The 17,577-nt window shown below is 43.5% G+C and overlaps 1 protein-coding gene across 1 annotated transcript in view; it reads left to right on the top strand.

Moving 5' to 3' along the window:
* Positions 1 to 3,760: 3,760 nt before the first annotated feature.
* LOC122555751 (serotransferrin-A-like) overlaps positions 3,761 to 17,577 on the top strand; it is a 19,824-nt gene continuing 6,007 nt past the window's right edge. Inside the window, exons 1-7 of the mRNA XM_043701834.1 lie at positions 3,761 to 3,905; positions 5,068 to 5,204; positions 7,046 to 7,139; positions 8,789 to 8,833; positions 10,076 to 10,234; positions 11,842 to 11,995; positions 13,743 to 13,807. Coding sequence (XP_043557769.1) covers positions 3,854 to 3,905; positions 5,068 to 5,204; positions 7,046 to 7,139; positions 8,789 to 8,833; positions 10,076 to 10,234; positions 11,842 to 11,995; positions 13,743 to 13,807 — 706 coding nt within the window. The 5' untranslated portion in view covers positions 3,761 to 3,853. The remainder of the gene's footprint in view (positions 3,906 to 5,067; positions 5,205 to 7,045; positions 7,140 to 8,788; positions 8,834 to 10,075; positions 10,235 to 11,841; positions 11,996 to 13,742; positions 13,808 to 17,577) is intronic.

Here is a 17,577-nt window from a genome sequence, read left to right as displayed (position 1 = left end):
AGAGACAAGTGGATTTAACTGGGGATCCCAGAGAGTGGGATCAACAATCTAAAGCTCGGACTGAGGGAGCAGAGGATGTAACAGACAGTGGAATCAGAGCAAAAAAAAAGTTAAGGAGGACCTATAGTTCTGCCACAGGGAGAGAGGGCAACTGAACACAATGGTGAAAATATCAAACTTGAAGGCTAGGAATACTGCATCAAGTAACTCACCTCCTAACACCCCAAATCCCATTCACCATCAACAAGGCACAAGTCAGGAGTATGATAGAATAGTCATCATGTGCCTGGATGGCAACTCCAACAACCCTCAAGAAGCTTGATGCCATCCAGGTCAAAGCAGCCCGCTTGATTGCCACTACATCTACAGACATCCACTCCCTCTACCATCAATGCTCAGTAGCAGCAGTGTGTACTATCTACAAGATGCACTGCAGAAATTCATCAAAGTTCCTTAACAGCACCTTCCAATCCAAGACCACTTCCATCTAGAAGGATAAAGGCAGCAGATACACCATCCCGTGCAAGATACTCTCCAAGACACTCGCCATCCTGACTTGGAAATAGATCACCATTCCTTCAATGTCACTGCGTCAAAATCCTGGAATTTGCTCCCTTGTGGGTCAACCCACAGCAGGTATTCTGCAGTGGTTCAAGAAGGAAACTCACCACCACCTTCTCAAGGGCAACTAGGGACTGGCAATAAATGCTGGCCAGTCAGCGATGCCCACATCCCTGTGTTGATGGACAGGCAATCAATGTAGCTCATTGACCAGGGGTATGAGGTACAAGTGGGACTTGTATGGGATTGAAATATATAGTTTTAGATGAGCTTGAGGTTTGTGGAACAAATTACTTTGAGCATATTGTATGATATACTATTATTGTTTTTTATAAATTGATTAATGACAGTCATTAGGTGAACATTAACTGGGGATTCAGCTCATCCCCTGTAAATAGGGAAAGGTTAAAATTGTAATTGTTAGATTAGGAGCTATTGGCTTTATTTGGAAATAAAAACAAGCTCTACACACTGAGCTTTGTCATGGAAAGCAGATACTAGGGAGGCAAAGAAACTATTCAAGAACATCCTTCAAGCTTCTTTGAAAAACAAGCACAACATCCCTCACAGCTCTTGAGAATCTCTTGAATAAAACAGCCCAAACCAGTAAAGAAGCATTCACGGAGGTACTAACCATCTTGAGCATTTCTGGAAAGCCCAGTTGGGAAGCCAAGCTCAGACAGTGGGAGTGGTGCAAAAAATTAAACCCCGAAGGTCTGGGTGGGTTGCTCTTCCAGTTGGGCCGAAGGGCCTGTTTCCACACTGTAGGGAATCTAATCTGAATCGAATCTAAAAGAATCCCAACCACTCTCCTCCTCAGACGTCATCTTCCTCACCTCACAGCAGGGTATATGGATCCAGCATCGGACTGTTCAGTCACCTCAGCGCTCAGAAATCCACTGTGGAAGAAAATCATGCTCAGGCTCCAAGGATTGACTGATAAAAAAAAATGATGTGTAAAAATAAGCCATGAAAAATAAATGTAAACATATACACCTGGCTTCTGTACTAAGACATACAGGAGCTCTGAGTCAGAAAGAGTGGCACTGGAAAAGCATAGCAGGTCAGGCAGCATCGGTGGAGCATAGAGTTGACGTTTCGGGCATAAGTCCTTCATCCTGAAACATTGACTCTCCTACTCTTCGGATGCTGCCTGACCAGCTGTGCTTTTTCAGAGCCACCCTTTTCAACTCTGATTCTCCAGCACCTGCAGTCCTCACCTTCTCCAACCAGAAGGACTGCCAGGGGAGTAATAACCACTGACTTATGGACATGATAAGGCATAGCTGGTACAGACAAGATGGGTCAAATGGCCTCCTTCAGTACTGAAAAATTCTATGGTTCTAGGGCTTTGATAGCTGGAAGACTGAGGAGAGAGAAAACAGGAGAAAGATGGTAGGACAGGCATTTGTGTGAAGAAACTTATCATTCCGGCAACATCTCTCTTTTCTAATATGAAAAATAAAATCAACTTCTTGGAGAATTTATCCTCCCAAAGGTCACGAAGCAAGGATCCTCTATGCCACTGGAATCAACTCATTGAATTGAATTAGCCTGTATAGTCACATGAAAAGTTTGTAACGTAATCGCTCTGACACCATCCGAGGTACGGGGTACCTAGGTACAGAATACTTAAGTATGTGTTAAAGACATGCGAGGATCATAAGTAAAAGTTCAGCATATGGATACAGAATAAAGAAGTTTTCTTTTTTAAAAAGCACTCCAATTTTAGTCTTTTCACCAAGTCCGTGCCAACCTTCAGACTGCCGGGCCAAAACACTGGGCTTCAAACCTCATGGCCTTGTTTCCAGTCCCTTCAGTCTCCTGTATTCGGCACACCACATGCCGGCCTGACCCGGGACTGCCTCCGGGACTCACCACGACCTCCGGTCTCCTCCATTCGCCTCCGGTAAGTTAAAGTTCAATATTTGAAAAAAACAGAGGGGATAAAAAAGAAAAAGAACGGGCAGAGCAAAGGATTGCTGGCTGGAGCGCATTATTCTGCCGCCATCTTAGATGGTGACAACGTGAAGTAAAACGAAGGTAAAGTGTGAAAGACACACAATTTTCAAATGGAATTAAGTCTATGGTTCACATCTAATTGAGGAAGTGCTTTGATGGTATGATGGTCCTCCCGTTCAGGCCTCCTTTTCCCACAGTAACTCGCTCCTCCAAGGAGAGGCCGTTGAGCTGAGCCAGCTCCTCTGTTCGCTGTCTGCCCTCAGTACTGCCACCCACAAGAGCTTTAGTTATGAGGCGCAACAGGGAAATGAGAACCCTGTCAAATTTTTCCCTTCCCCAGCCCAATGGGATTAATCCTGCTGGTGGGCTAAGATCAGTGCATCTAGGATATCATTTATTGAAAAGATAATAAAATGTTACCGGTTTTAGGGGAACTAAGTGTGAGGTGATTCACTTTGGTAAGAGTAACAAAAAGACAGGGTACTGGGCTAGTGGTTGGATACTTGGTAGTGTGGATGAGCAGAGGGATCTTGGTGTCCATGTACACAGATCTCTGAAAGTTGCCACTCAGGTAAATAGTGCGGTGAAGAAGGCATATGGCGTACTGGCTTTTATTGGTAGAGGAATTGCGTTCCGGAGCCCTGAGGTCATGTTGCAGTTGTATAAGACTCTGGTGCGGCCGCATCTGGAGTATTGTGTGCAGTTTTGGTCGCCATACTATAGGAAGGATGTGGAGGCACTGGAACGGGTGCAGAGGAGGTTTACCAGGATGTTGCCTGGTATGGTAGGAAGATCGTGTAAGGAAAGGCTGAATGTTAGGGGTAGGTTCTTTACTCAGTGAGTTGTGAGTTCATGGAATGCCCTGCCAGTAGCAGTGGTGGACTCTCCCTCTTTATGGGCATTTAAACGGGCATTGGATAGGCATATGGAGGATAGTGGGCTAGTGTAGGTTAGGTGGGCTTGGATCGGCGCAACATCGAGGGCGAAAGGGCCTGTATTGCGCTGTATTTTTCTATGTTCTATGTTCTATGTGCTATGAGGAAAGGGAAGGTTGGGAAATCAGTTCTTGAACACACTTTGCACAATCTTTCTAAATTTACCATTACTAAGTTAGTGTCATGTATTTCAAATTATTAATCAGATTTCCCAACTACATAAGTTCTGTTTAAATTGCAAAGGTTGATTTGTTCTGGTAAATTGTTGTGAAACACTCAGTAAACAGAGATCAGCTTTGTCAACTCCAGAACTCTTTAAAACTGACTGTGAAGCATAGAGACCTCCTGAGACCTGCCAGTGACGGATTGCTTCTCATTTTATCCAGTTCTTCAAGATGTGCGGCAAGATGAGGCTGCTGTGCACAGCTTTGGTTTTAGGAATTATTGGTAAGTCAATGCCAATTTTGTACAATTATTTTTATTTTTATTGACTGCTCACATTTCAGTATCAGCTTGCTCTGCAGGGATAAAGTTACTACATTTGGGACCCTGTCAGAATTTTTGCATGGGAGGGTAATGTCTATTCATGGAGAAGGCATTTTAATCATCAAATGCCCAGAGCAGAGGTAAGCTATTATACTCTTTGCAAGTAAAAATGTTGATGGTTTAACAGAAAATATTGTCTTGATGTTTTGTTATCAAGAGAGTGATTTAAGTTGCAGTTGTACTTAGAACCTGTCGGAAGCTCTGATCTGTGTATGGTGGTCTGTAATTGCTTGGAAGTTTGAACTGATTTGTACTGCCTTGATATCCTGAGAGGGGATAATCGCAGTCAGACTAAGAAGAAGGGCAGCGAATATATTGGAACAACATCACCTGCAGTTTTCCCCTCCAAGTCACTCTCTATCCTGCTTTGGAAAAAAATATCGCTGTTTCTTTACTGTTGTTGGGTCAAAATCCTGGAACTCCCTCCCTCAAGGTATTGTGGGTCTACCTACTTGGATTGCAGCCGTTCATGAAGGCGGTTCACCACCAACTTCTCAAGGGCAGCCAGGGAAGGGCAACAAATGCTGCCCCCGACCAGTGATGCCCACATCCTCTGTGTGAATAAAAAAATTGCCACTCTGCTCCTATATTTTACATTAATGCCGATCTCTGCAATTTTTATCAGGAGGTTATAGGGGGTATAGCGTGTGATGTGTAGAGAGTGATAAGTTGTGGGTAAACTTCATAGTGACCAATGAGTTAAATAGGTTTTTAATTGCCTAACGTTTCCTTGATAACTTGGTGGATGCTGAACCCTCTGAATTCCTCAATGTTACGGGTTTTTCTCACCATGAATACATACCCTAGAAACATTACGATTTAAGCATGGATGTAGCTTAATTATTAACTGTGGAACTCAACAGACCACCTCTTTCACCTCTCCCACAGAACCAACCCCTATACCTGAACTGACTGCACAACTCAATCCAAGTACCCCCATTGCCTGACTTAAGCTGACTGCTTCTTTAGTCAGGGATTCCAATCTTATGGGGTGGGGGAGGTTTATAATAGATTTTATGATGAATACAGAATGAAGGCATGTCAATGTGCTCCTGTCCCTCAGGTGGAGTCACTGCATCTGCCGGTGATAAATTACGCTGGTGCACCATCAGTGAGCAAGAACAAATTAAGTGCAACAACTGGACGTCAGTCAGCTGTGTCCAGGCTGACTCCATGAGAGACTGCATTCAGAAAGTTGCGGTAAATGTCAACAATATATTTATTAAGGTCACTGTACAAAATGTGAAACACACAGGCTTGTCCAGTTAACCCTTAAGGGTCAAATATCAAATGAGTTTGAGACACTTGTAGAGGACGATTAATGTATCTTAGCTAGCCCTCTTTTCATGGAGGGGCTTTGAAAGAGGTCAAGAATAAGACTTCTCAATCCAACTTAGAATGGAAATGTTGCATGTTCCCAAGGTACCAATACATAGAGAAATGACTTGTTTTGTCAGCTTTAATTATATCAGCTAGAAAGGTGGATGAAAGGAGTGTTGGGTGTATGTTAGAATGTAGGGATGCATTTGAATTTTGAGAAGGCAAAGTTGGAATCTGACAGGGGCACATTGAGAATTGGAGACCATATTTGAAATATAAGAAGTACATTTAGCATATGCAAATGTTTCTGGAAAGTGGGGGTGAACTTGAATCTGAGGGATAGATGGAATTTGACAGCCATATTTGAAAAGTTGAGTGTCTAAATAGAATGTGATGGATTATATTTGGAATGTAAGGGGTATATTTGGAATGCAAGGGATAGAATTAGTTGGGCAATTGTAAATATAGGGAGAACTTGTATCAAGGTTCTGTTGATCCTGACACACCATGAACTATCAATGGAGTTTGGAGGTTTCTATACTAAAAGTGAAGGAACCTTACTAACAAGACAGCACAAGTTTAATGCAAAGATGGCATAATCTCACCTAGGATTGGATATTCCTTTCTATATTTTAGTTTATTAAAGTAAATCAACATGGTTAGTATGCTTGAAGATGACGCCAAAATTAGTGCTCAGTGAGGGAGATTGTCTCAGATTACAATGGGACCTCAATCAGACGGACTGATGGGCTGAGGAGTAACAGATGGAGTTTATTTTCGATAGATGTAAGATGTTGCATTTTGGGGAGGCAAACCAGGACAGGACTTATGTACATAATGGTAGGGTCCTTGGGAGTGTTGCCAGCCAAAGAGTCAGCCAGTTCCTTGAAAGTGGAATTGCAGATTGACAGAATAGTGAAGAAGGCATTTGGCACGCTTGCATTTATTGGTCAGTGCATTGAATATAGGAATTGGGATGTCATGCTGCAGCTGTACAGAGCGTTGGTTAGGCCACTGTTGGAATACTGTGTTCAATTCTGAGACAGGAGTTCAATTTTCTTAATCGCTGAATTTTGAACTAAAAAATAATAGTCTCTGTGATGGTGACCATGAAGCTACAGAATTGTCAGAAAAACCCATCAAGTTCACGACTAGATCTGTCATCCACACTTGGTCGTGTCTACATATGAATCAAGACCTACAGCAATAGAACTGAATCTAAACTCCCCATGAGATGGCCATGCATAAGTCCTAGTGGAGGAACAGTAAGGCGGGCTACAAATGTCGGTCATCTGGTGAGTTCTACATCTCATGACTGAACAAAACAGTGAGCCAACAACAATGAAAGTGTTAATATCTTTATTCCGAGTGAAGCAAGGATAATATGGTCTCCCTAGATTCCATTTTACAGCAATCTTCAGCCAGACCTCCTGGTTCTGATGCCAAGTTGTTGGCGAGGGCTGCAGCTTTCTGACTTGCACCCCTCCCTCAGCATCTGCAAACATATTGCAGAAAGTCAACTCTGCATTATTGTGGCTGGCAGCGGAGTTGTAACCCACGTTTGTGAGTGAGAGGGCTTAGTTGGAATCAGGGGAAGAAGAACTTTAGAGAGTGACAGAGGTGAGAGGTTCACAACAAAGGAGGGGCCAATCACAAGTTCATGAATATGTAACATCTACTCTGAGGAAGTCAGTTCACTCACAGAGTCTTTTGTTTTGCAGCTGGCTGAAGCTGATGCTGTTGTTCTTCACAGCTCATTAATGATTATTGCAGAAAAGTGCGGTCTAGTCCCAGTTATGACTGAATATTACAAAGGTAGGTGGTGTGTCTCCGCACTGACTCTCAGACTTACCTTCCTCTCTCTGTGCTCGTGGACAGTAACAATCTCAATTTCCCACTATCGACCGACCTGATAATGTGTCAGTAACTGATCAGACAACGGTTCCTCTCCATTCCCCAGTCCCCTCCACAATCAGCTGATGTTCTGGTGCCATTTCCCCCACATGTAGTGATCCTCAACCTCACCCAGGCTGACTCTCCACCAGCCGTATCAAATAGTATCCAGTGTTGTCTTAATAGGTATAAATTCAAAGAGAGAGGTTCAAATATTTTCTTTTCGAGGCTGTTGTTTGTTTTTCCAAAATACCAGCCACATGTACACGATTTTCTCAAAAGCCACCCTATACCTGTGCACTGGCATTCTGAGGAGGGCACAGTTATACTTTGTCACTTAAAATAAGAGCAGCAGCCCCAGGACGGATGCTCAGATACACCAGGCGCACGTGCCACCCAGAAGGATTCCTACATTTAGCAGCACTGGCTGTGACTGAAACTTCATTCACAAAGGGGTGATCAGACAGCAATGTGACAGTGAACCATGTCTCCACTCTACACACAGTCTGGCAGGAGCTATCAGGGCCACCTTTGCCTTTAGCCTTTCCCTTGCAGGAACATTTCAGGCTACAGTATCTGTCAGCCTTGTTAAACAGCTGCACTCATGTGAAGCAAGTAACTCATTGGTTTTCCTCGATAGCTAAAAAAGGAAGTGGTACCATCGAGTGAATGGGATGCTTTGAGACAACTCTGTTTTAACTCTGTCTTAGAGTGCTGCAAATAAGTCTATGGATTGATTTGTTCTTAGTCGACTGCTACTGATCCCTTGTCTTGCACGTGGCTCTGAAAGGGTTAATTCTTGTCTGCGTGTAATAAGCGCCGCCCACCATATTGATGTCATGAGGACAAGAGAGTCTTATGTCTATCTCTACTTAGGTTCTTAGTAGAGATAGACATAAGACAGTCTTTGTGGTAATGTAAACCCTATTCCTGTTCAAATAAGCTATAAATGGTTGCAGACATGCAACAAACAACATCTTAATTACACTATAAGACTCTTCTCTTTTGAACTGAAACTAGATGTTCACACATACTCGATCACATTGGCCATTAACTAATGCTCACACTCAGATTACATGGATGGCAAAACACACAATATCTAAGCCTTCCTGGGCATCTTTCCCCTGAAGTAAGGCTGCCTCACTCCCTTTCAGACTGTAACACTCTTTCTTCACTGAATAAACTGAATATAACTTTCTCCAGGACAGTTTATCTCTAGCCTGCGCCATGACAAGATTTTCGCTACTCTTGCCCTCTCAGTCCCTTTTGTTATCTGACTAGCATTATCATTTACATCATCATTCATATACCTACCCCCGATTTACTCCTGGATCAGTCCCAGTCTGGATCAGTTGGAACAACTCCACATCGTTAAACCTTAGTGACTGTCTGTCACCAATCTGCAGCACAATCTCTGGGGGGGCAGGTTTAGGAACTCACTTCTGTGACACAGACCCAAACCAGTCCCCAGTCACCACTCAATTGCTAAAATAGGAAGCAGAGAGTAGAGGTCAACCCTTCAATCTGAGCACGTGGTACATGCTCTTTACATTTTTTCCTTTTATCTACAGAGAATCTTGAACCATGTAGGAGCTCAGCACCATACACAGATCCATGTGAGTTTCAGAAGTTATGTTTTTGTAATAAATATTTATAGGAATTGCAATAAAGTGCTTAAACTTAGTATGTTAAATACAGTTGAATTTTGCCTCCTCACTAGGACACAGCATATCTCCTCACTAGCAGTGCATTAATCATAGAATCATACTGTACAGAGGAGGCCCTTTGGCCCATCAAGTTTGTACCGGTTGTATCTCCTGATTGGAACTGGGGCCAGTTCAACATCATAAATTGCATTCAGGGGACAGTTGGGGAAGGATGTCTAACTGCAAGCCAATTCCTAGGCAATATGCGTTGAACTAGTCTGACATCTAGCCCCTCCCATTTATCTCTCCACCCCGGAGTCTCCCTGCCTTCATTCCTGACGAAGGGCTTTTGTCCAAAATATCAATTTTCCTGCTACTCGGATGCTACCTGAGCTGCTGTGCTTGCACCACTCTAATCTAGTCTGACATCTTGTCTCTTGTTGCTATATCGAATTTGTTATTCCAATGGGCACCAACTGTTTTGAAGAAATGCTCTTTGTGGAGTCAGTCAGGCTTATTCCAATTCTTGGGATTATTGGTTTCATCTTTCATGATAATGAGCTTCTCCTTTTGAGGCAGAATGTAGATTTGAAGATTCTGATGTCACACCAAAGGACCCAGCTCCACATTTAAGGCTGTGACTTTTAGTGCAGGATTCCCACACCATTGACAATTGTTTCTCTCTATTAAATTACCTTAAACACCTCAAGTAGGTTAAACTTTCATCTTCAATTCTAAAGGAATTACAACCAGGCAATGGTTATGTTTGAACCCATGTGTCCTTGAAGAGGGAGCACACAGTGTCCACCAATATTCACGCTGCCTTTAGAGAGAGGTGGGCAGCATGGGGGAGTGAGGGCTGGCGGTGGAGGGGAAAGAGCGTTTATCTCTCCCTCCAACTCCAATTTTAATTTACACCCCTCCCTAATCGTCAATGGTCTACATTACTCATAATGGACTTTGCATACAAATGGATCACTAGGAGAATATAAGTGATTTACAAGTGAGTGGTTAATAGAGGTGCAAATATACCACTGATGATTTAGCAATGGGAAAAAAAGAACTGTTCAGTTATATAAGAGCATTTCTGGATGCAAAAAAACCAGCCTGACAATGATTGAATCCACCAAGTCTTGTTTCTTTCAGTTCTATTTTACAACGTACCTTGAAGATTATGCATACACTGTTGACTGCTGTTGTGTTTGACTTCAGTTGTATATATAGTGGCTGTTGTGAAGGATCAGACTTTGACCTGGGACACTCTGAAAGGCAAGAAGGCATGCATTACAGCTCTTAAACGAACTGGTTGGAATATTCCAATGGGGCTGCTGATTGCCCAGGACAAAATCCAGAACTGCAGCCTTTATAATTGTAAGTAGATAATGTTCTGTTTGACCGGAGGTGTCAGCAACTGAACAACATTGGCTTTGCATACATTTCAAACCTGTTAGTCTCCTCTTTGGCTACTGTCCACCTCCAGCTTCACTTTCCATCTCCCTTCCAATTAATCTCTCACTCTTCCAAAGTCCCAGCTACTCTCTCTCAACAATTTCTAATCAACCCATTCAGAGGTGTAATGACACAGCTTGGAGTTTGGGGCCGTGTCTCCTCACTGGGACTGGGCTGTATCTCCTCACCGGGACTGGGGCTGTACCTCCTCACTGGGTCTGGGGCTGTACCTCCTCACTGGGTCTGGGGATGTATCTCCTCACCGGGACTGGGGCTGTACCTCCTCACTGGGTCTGGGGATGTATCTCCTCACCGGGACTGGGCCTGTATCTCCTCACTGAGTCTGAGCTGTACCTCCTCACTGGGACTGGGGCTGTATCTCCTCACTGGGACTGGGCCTGTATCTCCTCACTGGGACTGGGGCTGTATCTCCACACTGGGTATGGGGCTGTGTCTCCTCACTGGGATTGGAGCTGTATCTCCTCATTGGGACTGGGCTGTATCTCCTTGGGACTGAGCTGTATCTCCTTGGGACTGGGCGGTATCTCCTCATTGGAATTGGGCTGTATCTCCTCACTGGGACTGGGGCTGTATCTCCTCACTTTTACTGGAGCTGTATCTCCTCACTGGGGCTGGGGTTGTACCTCCTCACTGGGAGGGGGCTATATCTCCTTGGGACTGGGGCTGTATCTCCTCACTTGGACTGGGGCTATATCTCCTTGGGACTGGGGCTGTATCTCCTCACTGGGACTGGGGCTATATCTCCTTGGGACTGGGGCTGTATCTCCTCACTTGGACTCCGCTGTATCTCCTTGGGAATGGGCTGTACCTCCTCACTGGGACTGGGGCTGTATCTCCTCACTGGGATTGGGCTGTATCTCCACACTGGGACTGGGGCTGTGTCTGCTTACTGGGACTGGGGCTGTATCTCCTCACTGGGACTGGGCTGTATCTCCTTGTGACTGGGCTGTATCTCGTCACTGGGACTGGGGCTGTATCTCCTCACTGGGAGGGGGCTATATCTCCTTGGGACTGGGGCTGTATCTCCTCACTTGGACTCCGCTGTATCTCCTTGGGAATGGGCTGTACCTCCTCACTGGGACTGGGGCTGTATCTCCCCACTGGGACTCGGCTATATCTTGTTAAAGTGGCTTGTGTCGGTGGGACTTGAATGTGCGCCTTTTGGTTCAGAGTTGGTTTCCCTACCACTTCATCACAAGAACCTTCAGTTACTTTCTCTCCAAACCAATGATTGCTGTCCCATTCAGATTATACTTGTGAACCTGTTTGTGCCCCTTACAGTACACACTCTTGTTCCTGGTCCATTCAGAATAAATGCCTGTTCTGATTGCAGTCAGTACAAAGTCTGTTCTTGTTCCATTCAGTAAACCGATCTGACCCCTTTCCCACTGTTCTGCAAACATATTCCTGTTACTTGAGGAGACATTTCTATTCCTAATCAAACTGTGAATAATGATTGTGTCGATTGAGCCAATTGAGGACAATTTCTGCTTTCTTTCTCATTCAAGCAACTTATTTCGGTGAAAGCTGTGTGCCTGGGGCAGATCCTGACAGCAACCTGTGCTCCCTTTGTGCTGGCCAAGAGCACACCTCATCGTCCGGAATGGACAAGTGTGCCTTTAACTACAATGAGCGATACTTTGGCTACAGTGGAGCTGTAAGGTACATAACTTGTTTCAGAGTGTTGTAATTATTCTGCATGCCCCTTCTGTTACAACAAAAGAAATTTTACTCCAATGATTGTAGTCAATCCAACTCCTCTTACATACAGCTTTCTTTCTTATTCCTCGACAGGATATGTGCATTAATGTTTAGGCCAATATTTGTTGCCATCCCAAATTGCCCATAGGGCAGTTAAGAGTCAACCACATTGGTTTGGAGTCAAGTGTGGGTCAGACCAGATGAGGATGGTACATTTCCTTCAATGAAGGGCATTGGTGAACCACCTTGAGCTTTCTTGACTATTGACGCTGATTTCATAGTTGGCCTGATTCCAGGTTTTTAATGAATCCAAATTCCACCATCTGCTATGGCAGGATGTGTACTCAGGTCCCCAGAACATTAACAGGATCTCTGATGTGATGACCACATGTTGCTGGAGAGTCTCTGGAGGCACCAGCTTAGAAGGTATGCTTAGCCAGAATGTGTATAGTAAGGATAATGTATATAAATAATTGCTTTTGGAAGCCCTCATACTCTAGCCACATTTCTATTGTGCACCCTCAACATTCTCTCAGATACCACAGTGGTGTCACTGATGAAATGACTGAGCAGAGGTTTGGAGCAACAGAACAAAAAAACCTAAACACCTATAGCTGGCTGCAAGTTGATGTCATAGAAGAAAGTAAAAGTTTGAGGAGAATTCTAGCGTATTGGACAGAGGGGTGTGTGTGGTTGGTGCCCTTGGAACATGCACTGAGATGCCAGTGTCTGGTGTCCAACATGGAAATCATATAGATCAAGTGATGCTTTGAATCCCTTCTGGTTTCCTGGTCAAGTATTCCCGACATCAGGCCTGTTTGCTGAGTTTGGTTAAGATGGGAGTCTGAATATTAATGAGTTGAGTTGTGCTGTCGACAAGATGTTTAAACAATCAATAATTACCATCAATTGGCACCTTAACACACCACACCACACCACGCTCTGGGGTGTTCCTCCTTATTACCTATACTTCAGAAAGGAAATGAAATTGAATGCCCATCTATTGTAATGATCACCTCATTTGTAAAACTAGTCATCAGGATGCAAGCCACCCAAGGTTGTAATGAAATGTAAGGCAAGTTTATTCCCCATTCCTGGTTGCTCTGACTTTGATATCATAGCCTGTTTCCACACTGATGGGGATCTATTTGGCCCAACAAGTCCACACTGACCCCTTCACTTCCCAATCGTGCTGCAATTCCCCTGATTAATGTGCCTAATCTACACATCCCTGAACACTATGGGCAATTTAGCATAGTCAGTTCACCTAACCTGCACACCTTTGGACTGTGGGAGGAAACCAGAGTTCCTGGAGGAAACCAATGCAGACATGGGGAGAATATGCAAACTCCATACAGACAATCGCCTGAGGCTGGAATCAAACCTGGGTCCCTGGTGCTGTGAGGCAGCAGTGCTAACCATTGAGCCACCATGCCGCCCTGATACACTTAAGTGACTTGCTGAATGTTCAGAGGACAATTACTAACAAGCCATGTTGGTCACAAACAGACTGGACTGGCTAAGGACAGCAGCTCTCCTTCCCCAGAGGAACCAGTTGCTTTGTCACAGCAATCCGATAATTTCTTGAATTTGAACTTTTTTCTCTGGCCATTAACATAATCATGATATTGCAAGAGCTATCTTGGGTAAAAGCCATGCTAAACCTATCCATTTTAAAATGAGAATTATTTATTGGAATTTCTTGCAGATGCCTGGTGGAGAAAGGTGATGTTACATTCATCAAGCACACAACTACCTTTGAGAACACTGATGGTATGTGTGTGAGTTTCTGATTCTACAGTATTAAATACTGCTGTCAGTAGTAACTGAACTCAGACTGGGTGTTGACAAGAAAGAGACAAGCACACACCTGGTGGATTTTAAACACAATTCTAAAGCTTGGCTGGCCAGTTTTATTTGTGTGGAATTTATTTTTGGAGCTGAAACATTAAACCCCTCAAACTTGCTCCCACATTTTCTCACATCACGTCCTTTAACTCCAACCAACCTGTTTTTAATTCCCTATTTTATACTTTTCCCCAATAAAATCCAACTTATCTTGAGAGTTGGATGAGACTCACACTGTCCACAGTTAACTGGGAAAATCTACTAATGGGTCAAACTGTGGAAGATATTTAAAGAAACATTTACTGCACTGCTGAGTCAAAATTCTGGAAAAAAAAACATTCCTGGGGAACTTACTGACATGGCTGGGAAATTGGTTGAATGGCAGGCAACAGACAGTCGAGATAAGTACTCACTTTGGGAGATGTGACCCAGTGGTATTCCACAAGTATCTATGTTTAATTATCAATTATTCACATTATGCATTAAAGACTTGGCACAGAAAGCCATATGTTCAACTTTGCAGATGACATAAAATTAGGCAGCATTGTAGGCAGCGTAGGTGTAACATAAAATAACAAAGGACATTGATAGCCTATGTGAATGGGCAGAATTGTGGCAGATGGAGTTCAGTATGAGCAAATGTGAGGTTATCCCTTTTGTACTGAGAAGTGGATAGATCAGTGTATTTTCTAAATGGTATGAAGCTGGATTCAGTGGATGTTCAAAGAGACTTGGAGGTCCAGGCGCAAGATCTTTAAAATGTCACAAGCAGGCACAGAAAGTAATCAAGAAAACCGATGTTCTATCGAGTGGAAGGATACAGGAGTTATGCTGCAGTTATACAAAAACCTGATTAAGCATGGCTTATAGCACTGTGAGCAGATCTGAGCACCACACTTTCAGAAGGATATATTGGCTTTGGATGGACTGACAGCGCAGGTTTACAAATATTGTAATTCGACTGCAGGCGTTAGTTTATGCTACGAGATTATGCACATTAGGCCTGTTCTTACCAGAATTCAGAAGGTAAAGGGGTGATCTGATTGAAGTCTTAAAGGTATTAACAGGAAACAGCAGGATAGAGAAAGATAAATTATTTCCGTCAGCCGGAGATTCTAAACCTAGGGAGCAAAGTCTGAGAAGTAGGGCTAGACTGTTCAGCAGAGATTAAGAAGCCATTCCAAATACAGAGGGTAGTAGATGTTTGGAAGTCTCTTCCACAAATGGCAGTGGATGCTGGGTCAGTCGCTAATTTTAAGTCTGAGAGTTAGATAAATTTTTGCCAAGCAAGGATGTTAAAAATATGGGGCAAAGGGAGGTATATGGAGTTACATCAGAGATCATCTATGGTCTCATTGAATGGTGGAATAGGCTTGAGGGGCCAGTGCTTCTGAGACACCACTGATCTTCAGCATTACAGTCTTTTGGAAGAGAGTTTGTATTTCTATGACCCTCTTTGGGGTGATGAGTTTCAGGTTTCTCTCCTAAATGGCCTGGTTTGGATCTTAATTTTGTATCTCCTTGCTCTTGAGTCTCCAACTTAGGAAATTATGAATCTCTGTATAAATGAATCTGATTCACACTATAAGCACCTCATTGGATCATTCCTCAATGTCCTCAAAGGGGATGCTGTGCTATTTAGTTGTGAGCTGCAGGATATTGACGCCAATCCTTTTTCTTAGACCAGGTTTAGATTAGATTAGATTAGATTACTGACAGTGTGGAAACAAGCCCTTCGGCCCAACAAGTCCACACTGACCCACCGAAGCGTAACCCACCCAGACCCATTCTCCTACATTTACCCCTTCACTTAACACTACGGGCAATTTAGCCTGGCCAATTCACCTAATCTGCACATTTTTGGATTGTGGGAGGAAATCGGAGTACCCGGAGGAAACCCACGCAGACACGGGGAGAACGTGCAAACTCCACACAGTCAGTCGCCTGAGGCGGGAATTGAACCCGGGTCTCTGGGGCTGTGAGGCAGCAGTGCTAACTACTGTGCCACCGTCGTAAGGGTTTATTTAGTTTACCTGGGTAGAGGAACAACTGCTAGTGAGCCTTAACAAGAAGAGACCCTTGTAGTTTACAAGATGTAGTTTATCAGTTACAATATTGCTAAAAATATTGAGAAACATATATGGCACACTTTTCTCCTTCAAGTCCAAAGCTATTTTCATTTCTCCATCTAAGATTGAACAATACCATCAGATTGGGTAGAGTTTAATGCAGTTTCTGGCATTAATCCTTTCAGAGGAATTTAATCCAACAAATGCAAGCCATGTTTATGGAATCTACCCTTGGAATGTATTCTCTTAGAACCTGGAATGGACTAACTAATGGAACGGTGTTCCTGTGAATATGTCAGTGAGGGCTATTGGACAAACATCGGTTCAATGCATGTAATTGGCACAGTGGTTGGTTCTGCTGCCCCACAGCACCAGGGACCTGGGTTTGATTCCAGCCTCAGGCGACTGACTGTGTGGAGTTTGCACATTCTTCCCGTGTCTGTGTGGGTTTCCCCCATAGTCCAAAGGTGTGCAGATCAGGTAAATTGACCATGCTAAAGCTATCCCATAGTATTCAGGAATGTGTGGGTTAGGTGCATTAGTCAGTGGTAAATTCAGGGTAGGGCAATGTGTCTGGGTGGGTTACTCTTTGAAGGGCTCGTGTGGACTTGTTGGGCCAAAGGTCCTGTTTCTGCAGTGTAGGGATCTATGACTACAATTAATTCATTAAAGCGAATAAGTAAATGAAGTTGTCTGATGGACTTGATAGGCAAAAACTGCCTCAATAGACCTCCTGTGCCTCTAAATCAGAGGGCTATAAATCTAAATCCCGCTGCAGAGATTTGAGCATTTTATGAACTAGAGCTCTTTATATATGTTTTCAGTAAGATTGGATTGCTTCTTTCAAATTAGCAGCAGCAATCAACTCTTTGGCCCCTCTCGCCCTACCACTGCCCTCTGTGGAAGAGAGTTCCACATACTCATGACCCCCTAGGGGAAGAAAAAACATCTCCTTATCTCTGTCACCTTATTTTTAAACCATGCCCTAGTACTAGTCTGTCCTGTAAGTGGGAATAAGAGGGGTGGGAGTGATTGTAAACTGACTATTTGAAAGGGCAGTAAAGGTAGAAATATTCATAGTCTTTAAAAAGTATGTGGATCAGTACTGGGAATGCTGTAACACACAAAGCTATTGGTAATGAGTTGTAAAGCAGATTTAGGGATTGCTCATTGTCAGCCAGTCAGAAAGAACACGATAGACTGAATGACCCCCATTCGTGCTATACATTACTCAGAATCTCACACTGATTCAACAAAGGGGACAAAATGCTTCTTTGCCAAATCACTGAACATTGTGTGAAACAAAGGGAGAAATTTATGATCACCATTCTTTACTACCCAAGACAGATTTTACCTGCATATGATGAGGGAAGCCCCATTGTTCTGCTTAAGTGGGCTAGATGAACTGCTTACACCTTCCTAATTCAAAATTGTCTTTGATTCAGATCAAGATACAATCTCATACTTGTTAGTTAATTTATTCTCAATAGTGTAATTGGAATTTTTTTTGTAGAAACTGCTCCTTTTGGAGATTTATCACAAACGCCTATGGTGGACTGAAGGGTTTTTTTAGATTAGATTAGATTACTTACAGTGTGGAAACAGGCCCTTCGGCCCAACAAGTCC

The sequence above is a fragment of the Chiloscyllium plagiosum genome, chromosome 13, assembly GCF_004010195.1.
Source record: "Chiloscyllium plagiosum isolate BGI_BamShark_2017 chromosome 13, ASM401019v2, whole genome shotgun sequence".
NCBI classification, from domain to species: domain Eukaryota; kingdom Metazoa; phylum Chordata; class Chondrichthyes; order Orectolobiformes; family Hemiscylliidae; genus Chiloscyllium; species Chiloscyllium plagiosum.
The sequence above is the reverse complement of the archived record's forward strand: the minus strand, read 5'-3'. Positions and strand labels throughout refer to the sequence as shown.